The following is a 19797-nucleotide window of genomic DNA, read 5'->3' on the forward strand; positions in this document are numbered from 1 at the left end:
CACTGCAAGCAAAGAGCTCTCTTTGAAAAGAGTGATGAGCTTAGAGGGAAACACATTGCCAACATGAAGATGGAGCAGTCACAGTAGCTTGTTGCAGTATATCCAGAAGATTTATAATTTATTTTCCCAAGAAAGCTTGGCTTATGCTCATTTTGTACACTGTTCCTGTAGAGGCTTTGTCCCCAGTTGTCTGTCTGGAATGTGGGATACATCAGCTGTGCACAGTTCAATCACAAACCCACAGCTCAGTTGATACCATGTCCTGTAACTAGCAGAGAACAAATAACATTTTTTTGGAGGAATGGATGGCGAGCAGCTTGTAACCCACATCAGCACTAGGGCTAACTCAGGAACATGAGCCAAGCTACTGCCCGATAAAGTTCTCTTTCATACATACCTCCTGCTGCTCCTCCACCTCCCCCCACAAGGTGCACAGGCAGTGGGACAGGGATGTTTTTCTCTAACAGAACTGAATGGCATGTAAGATAAGCAGTGCTAAAGTCAGTGTATTTATAAAGTGTCATTTTTAAATGGAGGCTGTGATTCTCAACTGGCATTAAAGTACTGAAAAACTTGTTTATTGGATGGATTGGTGAGTTTTTTCCCACAGCACTGCAGAGCAGTAACTACTCACTCCACCTTAAGCTGTATACAATAGTCATATATTAACAGGTTGAAAAAGGGGTGCAACAGCCACCATGAGGGAAGGATCCTGGGTGGAATTAGGAGCAAGAACATTCTTTTGCAAAGGAGAAGTAAAGAGAGGCTTGTGGTATGGAACAAGTACATGACCCTAACAAAAGACTGCTAAATCCAGTGTAGAATTGGACAGGCTCTGCTTAGCTGTTTTCCTCCACTGGCTGCAGCAGTGAAAGAATTGTAGATGTGTTGAGGACCTTGCATCCCTTTGGCCTGCAGCCAATGGTTGATTTAGATTACATTTACAGCCCCTAAATTTATTATTCCTTGTCATTCCTACTCCACAGCAAGTGGCTCTAAAACATAAGCAATTACTCTCACCCTAGGATTTAAGCCTGTCCCAGCCCAAGTAAGACTTGAAGGCCAATTTCAAATTCATCGAAGGATGAATTATTTTCCCTTCAAGCTGTAGCATTATGAACCTTATCTAGGCAAGGATTTTTTTTTAAAGGAGCGGGGAAAAAGCTTTATTTTTTTCCAGCACATAAAATATAACCGAACAGTCCAGTCCTCTCGAATTCCAGCCTGTCCAATTCTGCCAAGGCCACAATACCTGATTGCAGTGCAGAGATTAGGCATAGTATTGCAGATTGGCTTTTTTCTTGGCCTGAACCTCCAGGATTCCTTCCATATAGTCCTCATGGGTGAGCTCTGTGGCTCCACGCCGAAGTGCAATCATCCCCTACCCCAACGAGAGAGAGTAGTTAAGGGATAGAACACTGGCCTGGGACCAGATCAACCTGTCATAAATTACTCCATCCCACCCCAAGCTTTCCTCTTTTACCATCTGCTTTGGAAGTCTGAGGGGGCAGGAAATAGGCTGTTAAGTGATACTCACCGCTTCCACACACACGGCCTTGCACTGTGCTCCATTGAAGTCATCTGTACAGCGAGCCAGCTCCTCGTAATTCACATCAGGGCTGCGAGAGAAAATAAAAAACAAACCCATAAAACCCCACACTGCCATTGAACAGCAAGGTGTGGAGTGTCCTTAAAGCACCCAGCATCAAGCTCTACATATGGGAGGGAGCACTTCCAACCCCAGGATTAAGAAACAAAGATTTATGGTACTCTTTCCATAATGCCCCTCAATGAGCTGGTCTTCACTTCTTTCATACCTGACATTCATCTTGCGTGAATGGATCTGCATAATCCTAGCTCTGGCCTCCTCATTGGGCATCGGGAACTCAATTTTGCGATCTAGGCGTCCAGACCGGAGCAGAGCAGGGTCCAGGATATCCACACGGTTGGTTGCAGCAATCACCTACAGAGGAACAAGAATATCAGTCTGAGGCTCCCGGAGGACAGACACTCTGTTCTGGGCTCCCCTGCCTAGCAGGATCCACCAACTCCCTTCTGCCATGAGATCACCTTCCTTGTGAAGGGCTTGCAACCCCTCCCTGTAGAGCCCACTGTGGCTTGATAATAACAGGACTGCCTCTTGCAGAGAGAGAATTACCTTGACTTGTGTGTTGGGTTGGAATCCATCAAGTTGGTTCAGAAGCTCCAGCATGGTCCTCTGCACTTCCCGGTCGCCAGCCTTCTCGCTGTCAAACCTGGAGAAGGAATACAGGAAACTGAGTCAACTCTGCTCATGCCTGTAACTCCCCCAGGTGCCCTCATCCCACTTATACTGCCCCAACACCAGCCTCCCTCCTCCTCTTTCATGTTTTGATCTTCCAAAATGTACATGGGCATCATTTGGGTCTCACTGGGCCCAAACCATTTGCATTCAAGCCAGAAAGGGTTAATATTGTCTATGCCAGTGTGGTAGGTGTTAATAGCATTAGTAGGTGCCTGCTAACAGTGCTGGCAATCCTGATTTGCACTGAGGTAGAACCACTGTTTACTGGTAATAAACAGGATCCTTATCCTTGTGGCTCTCGCTGCCCAGCCCCAATAGCTGTGCAACAGACTGAGCTGGCAGGAAGGATCAAATTATTCATACAGGAAACAAATATGCTTTTGAAATAATCCCACCCACTAGACTGGGGTTACTGCACCCAGACAGAGAAGCACCCTAAAACTCCCCACCTGGGAGTTCACTCCAGTTCTTACAGCATGGCCCGCAGATCTCACCTCTTGGTGCCAATGGCATCCAGCTCATCAATGAAGATGATAGAAGGAGCTTTCTCCTTGGCCAGTGCAAAGGCATCTCTCACCAGCTTGGCTCCATCTCCAATGAACATCTGCACCAACTGTGGGCCAGCCAGCTTCAAGAATGTTGCCTGGAGGGTAGGGAACAAGTCAGTTACACAGCTCCTTCGCCCACATTGCCCCAACTCTCTGCTCTCTTCACAGCACAGGTTGGAGCCTATCACGCCTTACCCTAGCGCCAGGGTTCCCACACTGTGGTACATGAGGCATTACTAGGGGGGTACGTGGGAGAAATTGTGTAATCGCGGATTTTATTATTTTATTTATTGCATTTTCATAATAGGCTACTCAGACGAAGCTTTAAAACTCCATGGGAATTTGTTATATAAAATACAGTAGTTAATTTACTTCAAGATGTACCAATGAGAACACAGATACACAGAGATGGTGACATCCAGACTCCTCACCTCCAATCACCATATAGCGTGGGTTCAGTTGCCCAGCAACTGTCCAGTCTAACTGGGCTTATAACTTGGTCAGGGTTTTTTTCTGGTGGTATGTCACACTATATCTGTACATAAGAGTGAAATATGGCTAAAGAAAGGTCATGTTAAGAAGAACACACAAAGTATCAGTGATGAGAAGGGTAGGGGTACACGGTCAGCTGGTACATCTGGAAGGGGATACGCAATAAGAAAAGTTTGGGGAGCTCTGCCCTAGGGGAATTTTATTACTCCCTAGTGGGGCAGGTCTGTGCACTCAATCCCTCTTACCTTTGTCTGGGCAGCACATGCTCTAGCTAAGAGGGTCTTCCCTGTTCCAGGTGGCCCATACATAAGCACTCCTTTGGGGGGCTGGATACCCAGGTTTTCAAACTTCTCCTTATGATTCATTGGCAGGACAATGGCCTCCACCAGCTGCAAGGACAGAAAAACATTAAGAAAATAAAACTTTTTCCATCAGAAACTCTACCCCTGATGCTAATCCAGTCCTTAAGCTAGAATCCCTAACCTCCCACCCCGTGGATCCAGACTGCCTCAATTCCAAACTCAAATGCAGGGGAAAATCTACCTGTAGGGATCATGTTATTCACAGACTGGATTCTAAGTACTTCTATGACCCCATTACTCATAGTATCTGAGTGCCTCACAAGTTTTAATGTATTTATCCTCACAACACTCCTATGAGGTAAGGAAGTGCTATTATCCTGACTATATATATGGGGATCAGAGACACGGAGAGACTAAGTATCTTGTCCAGGGTCACATAGGAAGTCTGTGGAGGAGAAGGAAATTGAAAGTGGGATTCCCTGACTAACCACTAGACCATCCTTCCTCCGCTTGTCACCTCTTGGATCTGTTTATCCAGCCCCCCAATGTCGCTGTACTGCTCTGTGGGCCTCTCATCCACCTCCATGGCTTTCACTCGTGAGTCATATTCAGTAGGTAGGGTCTCCAGGATCAAGTAAGAGTCCTTGTTCACACCCTGCAAACACAAAGGCAATAACTTAGACTGAAAAGTTTCTGATAAAGCCCGTTCAGGCAACAACTAAGGAAGATAGTTCACCTACAGATGATACACCAGGTCAGGATATTATAGAGGTAAATACCTCATGCATCAGGACTCAGAAAAAAAAAAATATGATGCAGTTCTGTTCTTAATGTCTGGATGAGTTAAAGACTAGTAAGGAGTCTAGGCTTTAACTTGACATGACAAAGGCAAGGGGTTTACCAAGGTATTTGGGTGCTTAAAAATGCACATAGGCACCTTAGTGCCAATTATGCAGGCTATGTGCTTAAGTCCCATTGATTTAAATGGGAGTTAGGCATCTAACTGCATACTTAGGCAGCTAAATGCCTTTGTAAATCTGGCCCAGTGTGCCTCGTCTACACTAGACTTTTCAAATGCATTAGTTAACACATGCTAATATCGCACCATTAAATCCTTGTCTAAACAAGGCCTTATAAAAAAATCTGCTTAGATCATTTCCTCATGAGAAACTAAGCCAGCCAAGTACTAGATTTCCTGGCTAACACCATGTGGTCAGTATTTGCCAGTTACATTGCAACCACTCACCACTAGGTCTCCAGGCTTTAGCTTCTCTGCATCAACTAACCCGATCACGGGCAGGAAATATGTCTGTGGGGAGAGGAATCAACGTAAGCACAGCAACCAAACAGGGCTGGATCCCCTACCAGCACTCCCCACACCTACACAGCTTCATGGCTCTCACCTGGCGAGTGGAGGTTTTAATCACAGCACACTTGCCCTTCCTCTGGGAATCTAGATCAATATTTGCTCCATCCTCTTCCTGGTCATTGGGGTCAACATCCAGTAGCTGAAGACCAGAAGAAAAGATATCATTAGAAGCAGAATCGGGCCAGTCTAACCATCCCACCCCTGGATCACATCTCAAGGCTTCTGATATTGGGTTCCTAGCTCAAAATCACACAAAGCAGTGGAAACTAAACATCCCACTGTCTACCATCATCCACCAATGGTAGAATTATGCTTGTAATTAAATCCCCTGAGAGAATTTAGAACTTCCTGAGTTGCAGAGCTCCCTGTCATAGCAACAAGGCAACAGCACAGGGGAAGGCACTGCAAAATACTGAGGAACAGGAGTCGTGGCTAGGGATGCTAGGCATCCTCCCCACTCCAGTATAATAAACCAATGCTGGTATCACATAAATTGGTTGAAACCATATTCAAGAATTATGAAACACTGAGAAAGACAAACTAGCACAACTACTGGAAAATAAAATTGTGCCTCACTAATCTATTAGAATTTTTTGAACATGTCAAAAAATTACAGATAAAGGAAAACCAGATGATATAATTTATTTGGACTCTCAAAAGGCTTTGACAAAGTCACTCACAACAGTCTACTAAGGAAACTAAGTAGTTGGGGGTGCAGGTCAAAATATGGTTGTGAATGAGAAAATGGCTAAAGGGACAGAATTGTAGTTGGGCAGGAGGAGTCCAAAAATCACAAGACAAAAACATGGATTTCATATGTCTTTGGGCATCTGACTCAGTTTTTGAACTGTGAGGGCTGAAATAATGGAGAAAACAGAAGAGCAGGAATAAATTATCAGATTCTTCAAAGCAAAAAGGTTAACAGGGAATCCACAAAGTACCATACAAGGACCAGTTTTATTTAATATTGATCTGGAAAAGTAGGTGAGCAGAAAGGTGGCAAAATCCACAGATGAAATAAAATTATAGAAGACTGCAAGGAACTTCAGAGAAACTTAAGGCTAGGTCAATGACATTTCCCTTAGTGTTCATCTGTTCACAAAAATTGAACAGATATAGTTGAAGTGATAACCTCCCTAAAGTGGATGTAGTTACAGCAATATACAAATACTTATATCATTATGGCTTATCTCCATAAGAGAAGGGGAATAAGGTATATCAGGGTATGACTAACTAGAAACATTATAGCACAAGAGTACAGCCGCTACTCCTGAGGGCATTCTGCGCCAAAAATTTAAAAATTCAGCAAAATTTGTCAAATAAACGTGGAGGCTCCAGCATGGCACTGGGGAGCACAGGCCACTGGCTACACAGAGATGAGAGATCACTGTGCAGCTCCCACCCCCCTCGACTCAGCAGTGAGGCTGCACATAATCCTGCCACAGTGCAAGGACTGGGCCTGCCACAGAAAAACCCCAGGGCCCTGCCCCTCTGTGCCAGTGCACAAGGTGTGGGCAGGCAGGCTCAGCAAGGTGGGATCCAAGTGTGGAGGGATCCAGCTGTGGGTTGAGAGGTTTCTGTCTGTGCAGGGCAATTTCAGTGCGGGCAGCTCAGTGGATCCAGTTGTGGGGAGTGTGTGTGTGGGGAAGAGATCTGGATGCACAAGGGTTTGCTGGGGGGTTCTGGGTGCAACGGTAATGGAACTCTGCAGGGAGGTCCAGGTGAAGGTGGTTGGGGCTAAGCAGGCTGGAGGGGCTCCATGGGGGGTCCAGATCCTGGGGGAGTGGGGTTGGTCAGGGTGGTCCAGAGCGTGTGTGTGGGGGTGGATGCTCGATGGGAGGATCAGGATGCATGGGGACTGGGCGGATCGGGGAGCAGCTCCAGGTACAGGGATCCTTCCTTCTGCAGCTGAGGAGCAATGGGTGCAGGAAGCATGTGTGTGTGTGTGTGTGTTGGGGGGGGAGGGGCAGGGCTTGCAGAACTTCCTGAAGCTGGGGGAGAAAACGGGGGGTGGGTCTGACCCTGCCCTGGAAGTCCTGTCGTCCCCAGCCCAGTCAGGACTAGCAGCTGAGCCAGGCACAGGGTAGGAGCCACCAGCCAGATCTTCCCCAGACCCGCCCCCCCTTCCCGTGATTTACCTCTCTCCTGGCTGCCCTGGGCACCCAAAACATACTGCTGGGGAGGAGTACATGACCACTCATGGCTTCCCTTTGCTTCCCACTCAGAAAGTCATTTTTCTGTGGGGAAGCAAAGAAATCTGTGGGGGATATAACTTCTGCGCATGCGCAATGGCACAGAATTCGCCCAGGAGTAAGCTGCATCGCTGTAGTGCTTCAGTGTAGACAATTGCTGCAACCACAGAAGAAATTCTTCTGTTGCCGTAGTAAATCTACCTCCGAGAGGTGATAGGTAGGGTTGACCTAGTGCTGTTTACACTATGGCTTAGGTTGGCCTAATGAGATCTCTCAAAGGGTGAATTTTTCACACCCCTGAGAGATGTAGCTTGGTTAGCCTAACTTCCTAGTGTAGGCCAGCCCTCAGTATAATCACTTTTATACTGATGGAACAGCACCCCTAATCAAAATAGCTAAATCACTACAAAAAGTGTGTGTAGACCAGGCCTTACACATCAATATCTGCTAACTGTTTCCATTTTAAAGACTGGGAAACAAAAAGAGGAAGTCACTGGTCCCAACTTAGATTGATTCACTACACACAGTCCTCTGCTCCAGTCACTGACCCTTCACCCCCAATTAGCGAAGGAACCTCTTAAAATTAAAAGCTGTGCTCCCAATAAGGTATCGCTCCTAACATTACTCCAAAAGGGCACAACACTCACCTCAATGACATTGGAAACGAGGTAAGGCAGGGTTTTGTTCACTTTGATCTTCTCACTATTCTCTTTGATCTTATCTTTCATGGCCTGCAGCTCATGGGTAACTCTCAGCACCTCACTCTTCATTATCTGAAATCAGCACAAGTTAGGAATAACCTTAGCAGAACAAAGAAACAAATACAGACATACATCACACAATCAGAAGATCAGAATGAATCCTAAGAGACAGTTTGGAAGGAGGAGGGAAAAATGTTAGGGCAAAACAGATTAGGCTAAGTGGTGTGACTTCACGGATTGAGGTACACAGCGCTTCACCATTCTGGTCTCAACTCATCAGTGCCCCCAAATCATTTCCTTCTGATGCCGTCTGAAGAATTCTAAAACTACCCAGGAATTTGAATTCCTTCTCATGGGAGCAGGAGACTTTGTTTTGGAAAAATTGTTTTCAGATTTTATTCCCATCGATTGGCACATTGAAGCCCCACACTTGTTCCTGCATTTAAGGATTGGAGAATTTGCAAATCACTTTTAAAACAGTTTCCGGATGCTGGACATGTTATTGTTGATCAGCCTGGAATATCAGTCCTGCCTCTTGCACAAAACTCCTTGAAGGCAACTCAGAAAGATCTCAGTGAGTGCATAAAAATTGGAAAAATGCTTAAAAATAAAGATTAATACAATTTTGGTGGATTGTATCCAATAAAATAATCAAATTCTGCCTTGCTATCTATAGTGCTGCCTTATCCGCTCACTTCCTGCCTCCAGAGGAAGAGGCTGGTATCCCTGGAAAACACCATGATATCAACTAATCTCTCTGAGTCTACTTAGATCTGAATTAACTGATTTCTATCCAATGGTAAACTCATCCTTCCCTCAAATTCACCATCTTTACATTGTAAACTTCTCAAGGCAAGGAACAGTTTCCTTTGACATTTCTCCAGTGCTCTACATCAACGATAATTTTTAGGGCTGTCAAGTGATTAAAAAATTAATTGTGATTAATTGCACTGTTAAACAATAATAAAATACCATTTATTTAAATATTTGTTGTTGCCTTCTACACTTTCAAATACATTGATTTCAATTACACAGAATACAAAGTGTACAGTGCTCACTTTATTTTTGATTACAAGTATTTGCACTGTAAAAAAAAGAAATAGTATTTTTCAATTAACCTAATAAAAATGCTGTAATGCAATCTCTATCATGAAAGTTGAACTTACAAATGTAGAATTATGTACAAAAAAAACTGAATCCAAAAATAAAATAAATGTAAAATTTTAGAGACTGCAAGTCCACTCAGTCCTACTTCTTGCTCGCTCAAACAAGTTTGTTTACACTTGCAGGAGATAATGCTGCCTGCCTCGTTTACAATGTTACCTGAAAGTGAGAACAGGGGTTCTGATGGCACTGTTGTAGCTGGCGTTGCAAGGTATTTACGTACCAGATGCGCTAAAGATTCATGTGTCCCTTCATGCTTCAACCACCATTACAGTGGACATGTGTCCATGCTGAGGACAGGTTCTGCTTGATAACCATCCAAAGCAGTGCAGCCCAACCCATGCTCATTTTCATTATCTGAGTCAGATGCCATCAGCTGAAGGTTGATTTTCTCTTTTAGTGATTCGGGTTCTGTAGTTTCCGCATCAGAGTGTTGCTCTTTTAAGACTTCTGAAAGCACGCTCTACACCTTGTTCCTTTCAGATTTTGGACGGCAATTCAGATTTTTAAACCTTGGGTCGAGTGCTGTAGCTATCTTTAGAAATTTCACATAGGTACCTTCTTTGCGTTTTGTGAAAACAGCAGTGAATTAAAATGAACATGTGCTGGGTCATCATCCGAGACTGCTATTATATGAAATATATGGCAGAATGTGAGTAAAACAGAACAGGGGACATACAATTCTCCCCCAAGGAGCTCAGTCACAAATTTAATGAATGCTTTTTTTAACAAGCGTCATCAGCAGGGAAGCATGTCCTCTGGAATGGCAACTGAAGCATGAAGGGGCATACAAATTTAGCATATCTGGCATGTAAATACTTTGCAATGCTGGCTACAAAAGTGCCACGCAAATGCCTGTTCTCACTTTCTGGTGACACTGTAAATAAGAAGAGGGCAGCATTATCTCCTGTAAAAGCAAACAAACTTGTTTGTCTTAGCGATTGGCTGAACAAGAAGTAGGACTGAGTGGACTTGTAGGCTCTGAAGTTTTACATTTTTTTTTTTTTTTTTTTTGAGTACAGTCATGTAACAAAAAACCTCTACATTTGTGAAAGTGCACTTTCACAACAAAGAGATTGCACTACAGTACTTGTATGAGGTGAACTGAAAAATACTATTTCTTTTCCTTATCATTTTTACAGTGCAAATATTTGTAATAAAAATATACAATTTGATTTCAATTACAACACAAAATACAATACATGTGAAAATGTAGAAAAACATCCAAAATACTTAATAAATTTCAATTGGTATTCTCTTGTTTAACTGATTAAAACTACGATTAATTTTTAAAGTGTGATTTTTTTTTTGAGTTAACAGTGAGAGTCAACTGTGATTGACAGCCCTAATAATTTTCTAACACTGTAGGATTATGCTACTGTGAATCTACAGAAATTTGCTTATGTCACAATACAAGCATAGGTGCTGGAACCAGAGTTGCTGCCACACCTCCTGGCTTGTAGTGGTTTCCATCATATGCAGGGTTTAGTTTGATTCAATGGCTCACAGCACCCTCACTATATGAATTGTTACAGCACCGCTGGATACAAGCATCTGGAGATGTGATTTAGAGAAATATTAACAAATAGTAGGATGGCTAAAAATTGGTTTTTTGTTTGTTTTGTTATTTAAGTTATAGTAAGTTTTCTTTTTTTAAATAAACCTGTTTAAAAAGAAATCTGAATTTAATACAAAATATGTTAAGGCTTCAATTTATTATAATCTCTTCAAACATTTAAATAAAAATAAAATAAAAATTAAATATGCTGACACCATGAGCCTTTATCAAAAACTTTGCATTAAAGTCTGGTTTTCTATATAGATATACATAGAAAAAATCAGAGGAAAAGCATCTAACTTTTGAGATCAAGCTTTACAAATATGGCATAGTAGGTCATGTACTATATTAAGATCCTGTGGGAGACCCAGGGACTGTATTACTGAGTACAAGAGACTGGCAAAGTCGTCACTGTCACTGGAATCTGGCCTCTCACTCCAGGAAACACCATCATGTATCTTATCAGGATCATCACTTAGCCCACCTGGATGGTCTCAGACTCCTATTTTATAGCTTCTTCCTTAGCCCTGATTGCCTCAGTTCTCAAATTAGGAATATTTATGACTCCAGCCACCATTGAAACCTGTCTTTCCATGAGCTGGAGAGTACTGACTGATCTACCCGGTAAATAGCAGCCCTTGCTTCTGGAAACTTCAAGTAACTGTCTCCTTCAGTATCTGCTAGACAGACACAAACAGAAATCCTTTAATTTCTCAACTGCCTCCATCTTCATGGTTAAATTAAAAAAATACAGTAGTGTAACATATCTGAACAATTTGTATTAACCTACTAGTAAGCTTATTTTTGCATCATTCTTATGGCCTGCCTACTGTGCCTTACTATGCTAATAAATAACAGATTATAATAACAAGTGTGTTTTGGGTGTTTTGCTTATGATTTTCAAAATGTTTGTGTTCAAAATATAATTGGTATGTTAGTTTGTTGTGGGAGTATTTATCAATTACATTTTACTGTTATTGCTGGACTTCTGACATGATTTTTTATTGTTCAATATAATAAAATATCCTAGCTGGAGATTTCCTATTTAAAAGTCACGTTTTATTAGGCATTTATGAGTTTTAACATTTAAAAATATGGGTTCCCCCCCCCCCCCCCCGAGTTGTTTGGTATGTTGCTAGAAGACAAGGGTTTAAATGGACTTAAATTATCCTTATAATTTAATAATTATTTTCCCTATAAAACTGGGTCTATAATAAAAATATCATTTTAACAGTGGTACAAACATGCAGCAGCAGGAATCTTTCATTTATAATCTCATTTTTTTTTAAAGCAGTACGCTGAGTAATAATGATTAATAGTGACTTTAAAAAAAAAACCACACACCATTTTGTTTCAGGAGTCAGCTTAGATGTTGGCTGTTCATAACACCATACATCTGCAATGTCCAGTATTTCATATGCAACCAAACATATCTCAGACAGAAAATTACCAATATAATCATCCAGTAAAACCATGGATAACTTTGTAATCAGAAACAGCAAATTCCAGCAGGACTCGATAGACTGCTCAGTTGACTTATGCAACAAGTTCTCCCTTTCATCTTGTTCAGAACAAACATTTCACTGACATGGTTCAATCATTACGATCAAGCTGCACTCCACTTGGCAGAGCAGACATTGCTAGACAGTAGCTGGATACAGTGTATGAGGAGGAAATTGAACAGTGTACAAAAAGATATTGATGGAAAATTTGTTAATCTGAGTCTTGATGGGCGGAACAATGTGCACAATGATCCAGTAATATGTGCTTGTGTGACAACAGAAGATAGGGCTTACTATTTTACAGAACAACTGATACATAAGGAAATCCCCCCCACAATACAACAGAATGCATAAAAGAAATAGCAGTAAAAGCTGTAACAAACTGTGAACAAAAAGTCAAGTGTCAAGTGCATAGCTTTGTTACATACAATGCTGCAAATGTAGCAAAGATGAGAAAAAACAGACAAAAATAATGCAGAGAACCTGAAACTTACAACATATGGGTGAGGTATTCATTTGATTAGTCTTTTAGCCAAAGACTTAAGTACAACTCCAGGAATAAAGGAAAATAATGTTGAAATAGCAAAATACTTCTATAACAATCACTTTGCTTCAGCATCACTAAAGACAGCAGAAGGATACAAACCAATTCTCCCCCAAGATGTACAATGGTATTCAGTGGTTAATTGTTTCAAGCTATTTATTAAGAACTGGCCTATTCTGATGACAATTTGTAAAGGAAATCATGACAGAGATGGAACTACCACAGCCAAAGTAGTCAACATTAGACTAAGAAGAAATGTAGAAGATATGCTGAATATACTAAACCTATTTCCATAGTCATGAACAAAATTTAGAAAGATTGCTGCTGTACTGATGATGCTGTTGAAAATTTGCACCAGAGACAGAAATATCCTGCAACAGGGGTTGGCAACCTTTCAGAAGTGGTGTGCCAAGTCTTCATTTATTCACTCTAATTTAAGGTTTCATATGCCAATAATACATTTTAACATTTTTAGAAGTCTCTTTCTATAAGTCTATAACTATTGTTGTATGTAAAGTAAATAAGGTTTTTAAATGTTTAAGAAGCTTCATTTAAAATTAAATTAAAATGCAGAGCCCCTTGGACCAGTGGCCAGGACCTGGGCAGTGTGAATGCTACTGAAAATCGGTACGTGTGCCATAGGTTGCCTACCCCTGCCCTGCAGCAAAGTTAAACTACAGGCAATACCGAAGTGGCTTGATCAAGCATTTACTCCATCTCATTTTCTCATTAATATTCTCAAACCAAAGTACCAGGTCAGAGGCCTAACTGCTGAAGAAGATGCTGCTATGACATGTGCATCTAATAATCACCCATCAATCAGGCCAACCATAATAAATTGCAGGGTTGGAGGTGAACCATTCAAGCATGCATGTTTGCTAATATTTTAAAGAAGGTCACACCACTGAACTGGTGGAAGTCTAAGCTAAGCATTAGCTAAGCACATGAAACAAGTGTTTCTGAAGTGCTAAACCAGCTTTTGATAGCAGTAACCTCTTCTGAAGGCACAAAAAGAATATTTTCTCCATTTGAACTAATTAATTTAAAATTGAGTAATTGATAAGAATTGAAAAATCAGAAAAAACCTGTCCTGCTTTTCCAGCCTCTGAATAAAAACAAGGAGGGAGGGGATGAGATCTACTAGTAACTTGGGAGACTGTTGTCTCATATTCAAGAGACATAGAAGAGTAGGAACTTAAGCTCCAATCACATTCTCTTAGGCATATTTGAAAATTTTCCCAGGCTGACCTGAAATAATCAGTTTAATTCACTGATTATATTTAATCCCTCTTGTTCCTAGTTGTAAATATGAAACACATTTTTATAAGAGCAATTTGTGCATCCAAAACATTTAAGGTTGCGTTCTTTAATTAAAAAAAAAAGTTATATTCTGTTTTGCATGTTTAATTAAATTCCAGTTGCCATCCTGATGCAACATGACAAATCATAAGCAAAAAGTTACTAGTAAATAAGAATCATTCACCATTTTCTAAGCCATTAAAAATGTACAACTGATAAGAATCTGAAAATAATAAACGTATATAGCTACAGTGTACCTTTCTAGTTAGCAAAAAGATTCAGTAAATCCAGCGTAAAGGCTCTGCTTAGTTGTAAATCAACATTTTAATGGTTATACCAACCAATGAGACTGCAACTTTATTTAGAAATTAACTTACGTACATATGGAAAAGTTGATTAACATTATTTTAATTGAGGCTTTCCACTTGGAAATTTAAACTGCCTTGATTGATATCAATCATCCTGGAAAACAGCATGCTGAGCATTTAGTGTAAGAGAAAGTAAGAGCTGGATGGAGAGGTTTCTGCCACCTTAACATTGGTGGCAATATTCTGATACACAGAGGACTGTTTAGGCTTCTCTTTACTCTGTTCCACTATATAAGAACAAGGGACACCAAAATTAAAAGTGGCAAAGTTCAAATGGATAAGAGGAAATGCAGTCAAAATCATCGTACAGTAGGCACATCTAGGCGCACTAAGCAGGCTTTTATGACTTCTTCTGAAGCACAGGAAACAAAGGATAGGAATAAATGGTCAGTTTTCACAATGGAGAAAGGTAAATAGTGTGGTCCCCCCAGGATCCATACTGGGACCTGTGCTGTTCAACATATTCATAAATGACCTGGAAAAGGAGGTGAACAATGAGGTGGTAAATTGGCAGACAATACAAAATTACTCAGGATAGTTAAGTCCAAAGCCAACTGTGAAGAGTTACAAAGGGATCTCACTAAACTGTATGACAAAAATGATAAATAAAATTAAATGTTGATATGAAATAAATAATCCCAACTATACATACAAAGTGGTGGGGTCTAAATTAGTTGTTACCACCCAAGAAAGAGATCTCTGAGTCATTATGGATAGTTTCCTGAAAACATCTCCACAATTTGCAGGGACAGTCAAAAAAGCTAACAGTGATAGGAACCATTACAAAAAGGATAGATAATTAAACAGCAATTATTATAATTCCACTATAAAAATCCATGGTATTCCCACATCCTGAATACTGAGTGCAGAATTGGTCATCCCATAAAATAAATTTAGAATATGTTGCAGAGAAGTGTAACAAAAATTAGGGGGAGGGACAGCTTCCATATAAGGAAAGATTAAAATAACTGGGACTGGTCACCTTAGAGAAGAGACTACTAAGGGGAGGGGACAATATGATAAAGGTTTATAAATTTATCAATGCTGTGGAGAAAGTGAATAGGGAAATGTTATTTATTTACTCCTTCATATAGCACAAGAACTAAAGGTCACCCAATAAAATTAATAGGCAGCAGGTTTAAAACAAACAAAATGCAGAGTCAGCCTGTGGAACTCATTGCCATAGATTCACAGACTCTAGGACTGGAAGGGACCTCGAGAGGTCATCGAGTCCAGTCCCCTGCCCTCATGGCAGGACCAAATACTGTCTAGACCATCCCTGATAGACATTTATCTAACCTACTCTTAACCATCTCCAGAGATGGAGATTCCACAACCTCCCTAGGCAATTTATTCCAGTGTTTAACTACTCTGACAGTTAGGAACTTTTTCCTAATGTCCAACCTGAATCTCCCTTGCTGCAGTTTAAGCCCATTGCTTCTTGTTCTATCCTTAGAGGCTAAGGTGAACAAGTTTTCTCACTCCTCCTGATGACACCCTTTTAGATACCTGAAAACTGCTATCATGTCCCCTCTCATACTTCTCTTTTCCAAACTAAATAAACCCAATTCTTTCAGCCTTCCTTCACAGGTCATGTTCTCAAGACCTTTAATCATTCTTGTTGCTCTTCTCTGGACCCTCTCCAATTTCTCTACATCCTTCTTGAAATGCGGTGCCCAGAACTGGACACAATACTCCAGTTGAGGCCTAACCAGCACAGAGTAGAGCAGAAGAATGACTTCTCGTGTCTTGTTTACAACACACCTGTTAATGCATCCCAGAATCACGTTTGCTTTTTTTGCAACAGTATCACACTGTTGACTCATATTTAGCTTGTGGTCCACTATGATCCCTAGATCTCTTTCTGCCATACTCCTTCCTAGACAGTCTCTTCCCATTCTGTATGTGTGAAACTGATTGTTCCTTCCTAAGTGGAGCACTTTGCATTTGTCTTTATTGAACTTCATCCGGTTTACCTCAGACCATTTCTCCAATTTGTCCAGATCATTTTGAATTTTGACCCTGTTCTCCAAAGCAGTTGCAATCCCTCCCAGTTTGGTATCGTCTGCAAACTTAATAAGCGTACTTTCTATGCCAACATCTAAGTCGTTGATGAAGATATTGAACACAGCCGGTCCCAAAACACACCCCTGCGGAACCCCACTTGTTATACCTTTCCAGCAGGATTGGGAGCTATTAATAACTACTCTCTGAGTACGGTTATCCAGCCAGTTATGCACCCACCTTATAGTAGCCCCATCTAAATTGTATTTGCCTAGTTTATCGATAAGGATATCATGCGAGACCATATCAAATGCCTTACTAAAGTCTGGGTATACCACATCCACTGCTTCTCCCTTATCCACAAGGCTCGTTATCCTATCAAAGAAAGCTATCGGATTTGTTTGACACAATTTGTTCTTTACAAATCCATGCTGGCTATTCCCTATCACCTTACCACCTTCCAAGTGTCTGCAGATGATTTCTTTAATTACTTGCTCCATTATCTTCCCTGGCACAGAAGTTAAACTAACTGGTCTGTAGTTTCCTGGATTGTTTTTATTTCCCTTTTTATAGATGGGCACTATATTTGCCCTTTTCCAGTCTTTTGGAATCTCTCCTGTCCCCCATGACTTTCCAAAGATAATAGCTAGAGGCTCAGATACCTCCTCTATTAACTCCTTGAGTATTCTAAGATGCATTTCATCAGGCCCTGGTGACTTGCAGGCATCTAACTTTTCTAAGTGATTTTTAACTTGCTCTTTTTTTATTTTATCTTCTAAACCTACCCCCTTCCCATAAGCATTCACTATGTTAGACATTCCTTCAGACCTCTCAGTGAAGACCGAACATAAGATGGGATGTTGTGAAAAAAGAATTAGATAAATTCACAATGGCTATTAGCCAAAATGCCAGAGATGTAACCCCATGCTCCGGTTGTCCCTAAACCTCATACTGCCAAAAGCGTGGACTGACCTTCAGGGTCTGGACCACTTGAAATGACCCTGTTCTGTTCACCTCCTTAGAAATCTCTGGTACTGGCCACTGTCAGAGATAGGATACTGGTCCAGACAGACTGTGGGTTTGACCCAGTATGGCCACTCTTATGTTCTAATTCAAGCCGATACTGCAAATGATAATACTGAATTAGAACAGTGGTCCCCAAACTGACAATGGGGCAGAGGCTAGGAGTGGAGCTGAGGCCAGCAGCTGGGGCCCCAAACTGGTGGGCATGGTGCCAACAGCTGAGGCCAAGAACTGGGTGGTGCTCCCTCCCTGGCCCCCTGAACATTCCCACTCCACAGTTTGGGGACTTTGGAACTATAAGAAATACGGCCTTTTCAAACCTCTTGAACTACTACAAACTCCTGAACAATGTCTCCACTTCTTATCTCCCTCAGCACTCAAGACTTTTTACTCCTTACTTTGCTGTTCTCAACTAACTATATATATTCTGTGTAGAACACTCATCTCTGCAGCTAGAATCTGCTCAAAGTCCTTTTGAAAATGTACTTCTTCTAAAATGGTCTACAAGCCCAGGCCTTCCTCCCAAGTGTCAGCAAAATACTGAAAAATAATATTTTAAAATTCTAAACAACATTAATGGCTTTGGCAACCCACCTGCTAATTCCCCTGCCACAGTTCCTCACTTGCTGACTATCCATTTATATCTTATAATTTCCAGAGACTTTGTAAAGTACCAGGTGCAGAGAGCAACAATTCGCTTCTAACAAATATAATTCCCTTGTCATCATTTCATTATAAAAACAACATAAATTCAGTCTTAGCTCTAGGTCTCCCAAAATATCTTCCTTTATCCTTGTCTTTACACTGCAGACTCCTTTTGACTCTTGTGTACAGCAGAAGGCAGCACAGTACAGTACATCAGCAGCATTTAACAGAAATAAAATTGAGCAGTGCAGGCAGCAGTAGGGCATGGGAAGTGGTGTATGAGGCAACGGGAGCACACTCCATGGCCTCCTGTGGGGACACTCTGGGGAGTAGTGGGTGTACCTATGGGGGAAGGCAGAGGTGTAGGGCTGCTCTCGAGAGCAGCGGGGGATGCTCAGGGAACAGGCATGGGGCGCTACTTCCTGGGGTGGCACCAGCCTCTTCCTGGTGTGTGTAGGGAAAGGCGGCTGAAATGGACCAGAGAAAAAAATAAGGGGTCTGGGTCCCTTTGCCGCCCCCTGGCCAGGTCGGAGGCCAAAATCCGGCGCCAGACATGCCAATGCAGGGCACGGGCTGCTCACAGTCCTTAAGAGCTACCTGGGCGCGGACCCGGCTCCAGGCTAGCAGAGCCCCCAGGGAGCAGTGACCGCAGGGGGCTGGGCCCAGGAGCCCCGGGATCTTCCACTGGCCCTGGGCGGCGCGTCCCAGTCTACACGGGGACATGGACAGGAGCTGCTCTGCCCCCGGCTGGACTTCTCTGCTGCTGCTAGAACTCGGTGCCTGGCCAGCAGCCCCCGCTCTCGCTGCTCTGCCTTCGCAGCCGGCCGGGGGACAGCGACCGCCCCACAACCCCCGCTCCCACCTCACCTTGATCTCGCTGTCGAGCAGGCGGGTTCGCTGCACGATCTCCTCTGTGGACATTTTCAGCACCTCCTCGCCAACGCCGTCCTGCGGGGACAGAGTCACCGTCACCGGCCGCCAGGCAGCCCGGGCCCCTCGCGCCCCGGCCTCGCCAGCCGAACTCACGGGGACGGGACACGGCGCTATCCCGACTCGACTGGCTGGGGACGGCGGGGGACCGGGGGACCAGGGTCCCAGGGCTGGTGCCCCCGAGCTCGGAGTCCCTCCCGCTCCCCAGCCTCCCGCCCGGTGCCGGCCCCTCACCTCAGCCTCATCCCAGACCGACGCCATCTTGTCCTGGACGAGCGGTCCTGGAGGTAAACAAGGCAATAGTCGAGGACAGCAGATTCCGCCTCGCCCCCACACTCAGCCACTTCACTCTCCCCTGCCCCCTCAGTCGAATCTGTCATGCGGGGAAAAAAACTCCGTGGCCTCCGATTAGTCACGTGACATCACCCAACTCTGCTGAGTGGCATCCTCACCGCCATCTTGGTGCGGGGTAGGGGCGTGGCCGCTGCACGACCCGCCTCTCCTCCCCAGGCGGTGGCGCAGGCGCTGTGCCCAGCCGGCGGAGGGAGTCGCTCGCGTGGCTCCTCCCCCGGGCACGAGCAGAGCCAGCCGGGCGTGGGTGCAAAGACTTTATTTGCAAATACAAACTGGTGGGTGTAAATATAGCGCGTGCGCGGGCCCTGCACGTGCGCGGCTCTGGACTGAGAACACACGGAACCTGCTCTGCCTGGCTGGCCCCAGCGCCTGTCTCGGTGACCCCGCCGTACGGGCCACGTGCCGCTAGCAGCAGTTCCACGCTGAACAGTCCTGTGCAGGGAGCCGCTGTGTTTGCACAGAGCTGGGGGGTAACACACACAGTCTTGCAGCCTTAGCGGGAGGGTATTGCATTAGTA

At 43.2% G+C, this 19797-nt stretch overlaps 1 protein-coding gene across 1 annotated transcript; it reads right to left on the reverse strand.

Annotated features, from left to right (window-relative positions):
* Positions 1-101: 101 nt before the first annotated feature.
* On the reverse strand, positions 102-19392 carry PSMC3 (proteasome 26S subunit, ATPase 3). The gene is made up of 13 exons (XM_050953562.1): positions 19160-19392; positions 18863-18943; positions 7835-7960; positions 5030-5134; positions 4873-4935; positions 4144-4281; positions 3570-3713; positions 2779-2927; positions 2159-2255; positions 1818-1963; positions 1538-1619; positions 1253-1381; positions 102-262 (listed from the first exon to the last, which is right to left on the reverse strand). The coding sequence occupies exons 1-12, from the start codon at positions 19184-19186 to the stop codon at positions 1271-1273; spliced, it is 1269 nt and encodes a 422-aa protein (XP_050809519.1). The 5' UTR covers positions 19187-19392; the 3' UTR covers positions 102-262; positions 1253-1270.
* Positions 19393-19797: the final 405 nt, after the last annotated feature.

Source organism: Gopherus flavomarginatus, chromosome 5 (genome assembly GCF_025201925.1).
Source record: "Gopherus flavomarginatus isolate rGopFla2 chromosome 5, rGopFla2.mat.asm, whole genome shotgun sequence".
NCBI lineage: Eukaryota > Metazoa > Chordata > Testudines > Testudinidae > Gopherus > Gopherus flavomarginatus.